The sequence below is a fragment of the Branchiostoma belcheri genome, unplaced genomic scaffold, assembly GCF_001625305.1.
Source record: "Branchiostoma belcheri isolate BF01 breed outbred unplaced genomic scaffold, Haploidv18h27 scaffold86, whole genome shotgun sequence".
Lineage (NCBI taxonomy): Eukaryota > Metazoa > Chordata > Leptocardii > Amphioxiformes > Branchiostomatidae > Branchiostoma > Branchiostoma belcheri.
In genome coordinates, this window is record NW_017804531.1 from 1,040,696 (window position 1) to 1,045,414 (window position 4,719).

The following is a 4,719-nucleotide window of genomic DNA, read 5'->3' on the forward strand; positions in this document are numbered from 1 at the left end:
CGCGTGTGTGTGTGTGTGTGCGTACCACAGTGTTTGTGTGTGTGTGCGTGTGTGTCTGTGTCTGTGCGTGTGCGTATGTGTGTGTGTGTGTGTGTGTGTGTGTGTGTGCGTACCACAGTGTTTGTGTGTGTGTGCGTCTGTGTCTGTGCGTGTGCGTATGTGTGTGTGTGTGTGTGTGTGTGCTTGCACTCGCGCGTGTGTGTGTATCACACTAAGTGAGTGTGTGTGTGTATACATCGTGGAGGATTGGGTGAGTGAGAGACTCTCCACACCCCAGAAAATTGAGATTTCATCATTGATAGCACAGCAAGGTGCATATTTTACGATGTGGGAAAGTGATACGCCTATTAATTACCTTGCCACACCCCGGAAAATGTAGGTGTAAACCTTAAACAAACCTTACAGTTGGGCAGTAAACGACCAAATCGTCTGGAAAGAAGATGAATACCGATGGACAAAAATTTTATGGGTTGGGCAGCAAAAAATAGTACCAGATTATCAGATCTGTTGCCCACGTTAGACAAATCGTGACCATGTCTGACTGGATAGCATATAATTGTGGGGTCCTGTGGCGTAGCGGCAGAGTACTGGACTCGGAACCAAGAGGTCCCTGGTTCGAGTCCTGACATGCCACCGATCTTGTGAAAGGCACTTTACACTTCACACGACTTTCCTCACTTCGCTCAGGGGAAAATGAGTATTGTATTGTCCCCTGTGTTGGTGGCGGTATTAATATCAGTTTTAAAAAAAACTTGTATTGAGTGTGCCGTCACCACGTCTTGTGATTACATGTTGGAATGTATTTAAAAAATTGTACCCATTCACAGCATTCCCATTCTATTTTACGATGTGGGAAAGTGATACGCCTATTAATTACCTTGCCGCACCCCGGAAAATGTAGGTGTAGCATTAAACCTTACAGTTGGGCAGTAAAAAACCAAATCGTCTGGAAAGAAGATGATTTACCGATGGACAAAAACTTTATGGGTTGGGCAGCAAAAAATAGGACCAGATTATCAGATGTACTGCCCACGTTAGACAAATCGTGACCAACTCGGAACCAAGAGGTCCCGGGTTCGAGTCCTGACATGCCACCGATCTTGTGAAAGGCACTTTACACTTCACACGACTTTCCTCACTTCGCTCAGGGGAAAATGAGTATTGTATTGTCCCCTGTGTTGGTGGCGGTATTAATATCAGTTTTAAAAAAAACTTGTATTGAGTGTGCCGTCACCACGTCTTGTGATTACATGTTGGAATGTATTTAAAAAATTGTACCCATTCACAGCATTCCCATTCTATTTTACGATGTGGGAAAGTGATACGCCTATTAATTACCTAGCCAAACCCCGGAAAATGTAGGTGTAGCATTAAACCTTACAGTTGGGCAGTAAAAGACTGGAAAGAAGATGATTACCGATAGACAAAAACTTTATGGGTTGGGCAGCAAAAAATAGTACCAGATTATCAGATCTGTTGCCCACGTTAGACAAATCGTCATCATGTCTGACTGGATAGCATATAATTGTGGGGTCCTGTGGCGTAGCGGCAGAGTACTCGACTCGGAACCAAGAGGTCCCTGGTTCGAGTCCTGACATGCCACCGATCTTGTGAAAGGCACTTTACACTTCACACGACTTTGTATTGCCCCCTGTGTTGGTGGCGGTATTAATCAATGATAAGTTAAAAAAAAAACTTGTATTGAGTGTGCCGTCACCACAAATAGGACCAGATTATCAGATCTACTGCCCACGTTAGACAAATCGTCATCATGTCTAACAAGTCTGTTTCACAAGAACAATGGTGGGAGCGGCTTGCCTGTGCGGATTTGGTCCAGTGAACAGGTGGAACTGACGAAAGAACGACTAGTACTAGTCAGGGTTCTCACCAGGATTTTTTTTCACAGCGTATGGGCCAGGTACCCTTAAGAAGGGTACCTTAAGGGTAACTTTAGAAGGGTAACTACAGAACGCCTGAAAAGTAGCTACTGTTTAACAACAACAATGGTGGGAGCGGCTTGTCTGTGCAGATTAGGTGCAGTGAACAGATAGGACGTACGAAAGAATCGACTTGTAGTCAGGGTTCTCACCAGGATTTTTTCCTTTTCCCTGTCATCTCAAACCACGCTACACACAAAATACCGAAAAAGATACCAGCACGTTCATAGAAATCGGGAATAAACCGTTTTTTTTTTCGCAGTCCCTACCTTGCTGTGACACAGACAAGTGAAAGTACATGCCTCCTGAGAAGGGTGACCACCACGCCCCCAAATATTTAATTCAATCAATCAAAGACAACTTTACGGCACGAATCATTGCCAATAGATACAAAATACAAACTTGTAAAGTACTAAAACTTCTCGGGCCCCAAGTCATATCGTGACAAGATACCGTGCTGGCATCTAAACTATATATGTTTTGGCCGTGGTCAAAGACCGTACATATACAATGTACAAAACGTTTAATACTCTCAGAGCAGAGATTGGTGGGAACGGATTTGGCCTCTACCAGGCTTCGGGAGGCGGCTGGAAAGAGTAGAAATCGGTCAAATATAGAGATGGCATGCCAAGGGAGTTGGTCTGCTACAAAATGTACTCTCCAGCAGACCAACTCCCCCGGTTTCTACTCTTTCCAGCCGCCTACTGGCCGAAGCCTGGTAGAGGCTAGGGAAGATTGCATCATATGGTGGTGATAGCGACAGTAAAAAAAGTGGCATGTGATCGAATTGAATAAAAAGGTCACAATCTCACCCACTAACCTCTGCTTTGAGAGTAATCTCTAAACTATGTTTTGGCTGTTAATTTAAGACTGTATACAAATCGCTAGCTCGCAGCTCCGTGTCCTTACGTAGCCTTCGTAGCAGCCTGGGGGTTTGGTGGTCTTCGACTGTTTTCTGATTAGCCCAGTTCTAAAAAACGGGGGTAATTCAACCAGGCCGGCTATGTTGTCTATATGTTATTTAGAAAATAGCACATAAAAGCTCTCAAAGACCCTGAAACCCCCCCCCCCCAAAAAAAATCAGTTTTTGGCATGCTATGGAGGCTAGTACTTAGTCTCTACCAAACTAACTACGCTGGCTATATATAGGAGAATAATTGCCGGGGAGTTTGGCCGCCTAGTAGGTTTGACAGGCCTTCGGAGGGAAAGAAACTACCTCCCCGCGGCCGGACTCCCTTGGCCAATTTTACTCTCTTTTCTGCCGAATTCTACGATCCGTATTCCCGTAGAAAGCCCTGGCGGAGGCTAGTGCGTATGGTACTTACGTAATGTTTGTTGGGGACATAGCGCTTCTCAATCCCCAGTAGTCTTACACCTGTGATGATCTTCTGGCTCTGTTCTTTCATCTTGGAGTTTTTCGCCCTCTCCTTTTCCAGACTTCCGCGGTGTTACTACACTTGTTCACTGCGTACAGTTGCAGTGAGTTGGGTGCGTGCGATCTGTTCCGGCGGTGTACTGAAAAGTGCGGAGACCGTGCCAAGAGGCAACGCTTTACCCTGGCCGGGGTCCCGACCTACTCTTATTGACGACGTGACGTCAGAGCCCTGACAACCAATCAGAGACGCTGACAGGCACCGGAAGTGGGTTTACCGCGTGACATCCAATCAAAAGGCTCGGGTGTCGAGTTCAGGGGATTTCCAGGGATGCGGGGTTGAGTCATAGGTTCGTACGGGGAAGCCGGACTTTGACAGTTTGAGGTCCAAAAACAAGTTCACGCCCGCCGGTAGAGCTGGGTTTTTCATGCCATTTCCTGGTCATTCTTTTAATGTAGTAAGTTGAATCAACCCTACCCTCATTCTCTTTTGATATTTCCCAATTCTCGTTTGATATTTTGATATATTGGGTGTAACCAGTCGTTCGGTGTTATAAGTCAAGTCAAAGTTTATTGCACAACGATTGTCACGGGTACGATGTATGGCAAATAATAATGATTATTAGTTGGTATGTATCTATCATAATGCTACATATATGGTCAACGGTTACTGTGTCTGACAGAGTACTATAAAGAACTATGTACTGGCTAGAAAATATTCCGACTCTACTTGTACATTCTACATTACGCTAAGCTAGCTGCTAGCCTCCTTCGCAGACTTCTGGTGCGGCGACGTTAAGAGGACGTGATCATGTCATGAAAGTTTATCTGTGTGGGTAGTTACGTGTTTAAAGTAGTTAACGTCTATGTTTACTTTAGACACAAAGATATTGATTTATTGGTTGGTTGAGGGGTATTTCTAGGGATGCGAGGTGTGAATCACAGGTTTGTACGGAGAATCGATAATCCAGACTTTGGCATCCAAAAACAATTTCACGGCGGTAGAACTGAATTTTTAGTCATTTCCTGGCCATTCTTTTAATTAGAATAGCTCTATTGAATTAATGAAGACCTTTATTGTACACACATACCCACTGGGTGAAGTACAGGTCACAACAAAAGGACATCGTTAAGTAGCTACAATTAAGTAATTAAAGTTCATGCCCGAAGGCTAATTGCTTTTACAGAGTCATACTATATACATGTAATATCTGGAAAACTTATACTTCTGCTACTCCTCTTGCTCTTATATGATATAAATGACGTTACTAGCTCCTTGCTATCATGAGGTTAGGTTCTTCTTTGAAGGCAGTAAATAATGTAGTAAGGTGAATCAACCCTACCTTCATTCTCTTTTGATGAATCCGGTCAGGCCTAAGAAAATTAATGTTGTGTTTCCCGTTACGTCCA

General features: G+C 44.2%; 1 protein-coding gene across 3 annotated transcripts in view; it reads right to left on the bottom strand.

Annotated features, from left to right (window-relative positions):
- LOC109487168 overlaps window positions 1-4,719 on the bottom strand; it is a 29,264-nt gene that overhangs the window by 11,791 nt on the left and 12,754 nt on the right. The window contains exon 1 of one of the 3 annotated variants that reach the window (XM_019791151.1): window positions 3,263-3,500. The exons of the other annotated variants lie outside the window; for them this stretch is intronic. Within the exon in view, the coding sequence (XP_019646710.1) occupies window positions 3,263-3,343 (81 nt within the window). The 5' untranslated portion in view covers window positions 3,344-3,500. Of the gene's footprint in view, window positions 1-3,262; window positions 3,501-4,719 lie in introns of those variants that run through there. 3 annotated transcript variants of the gene reach the window in all.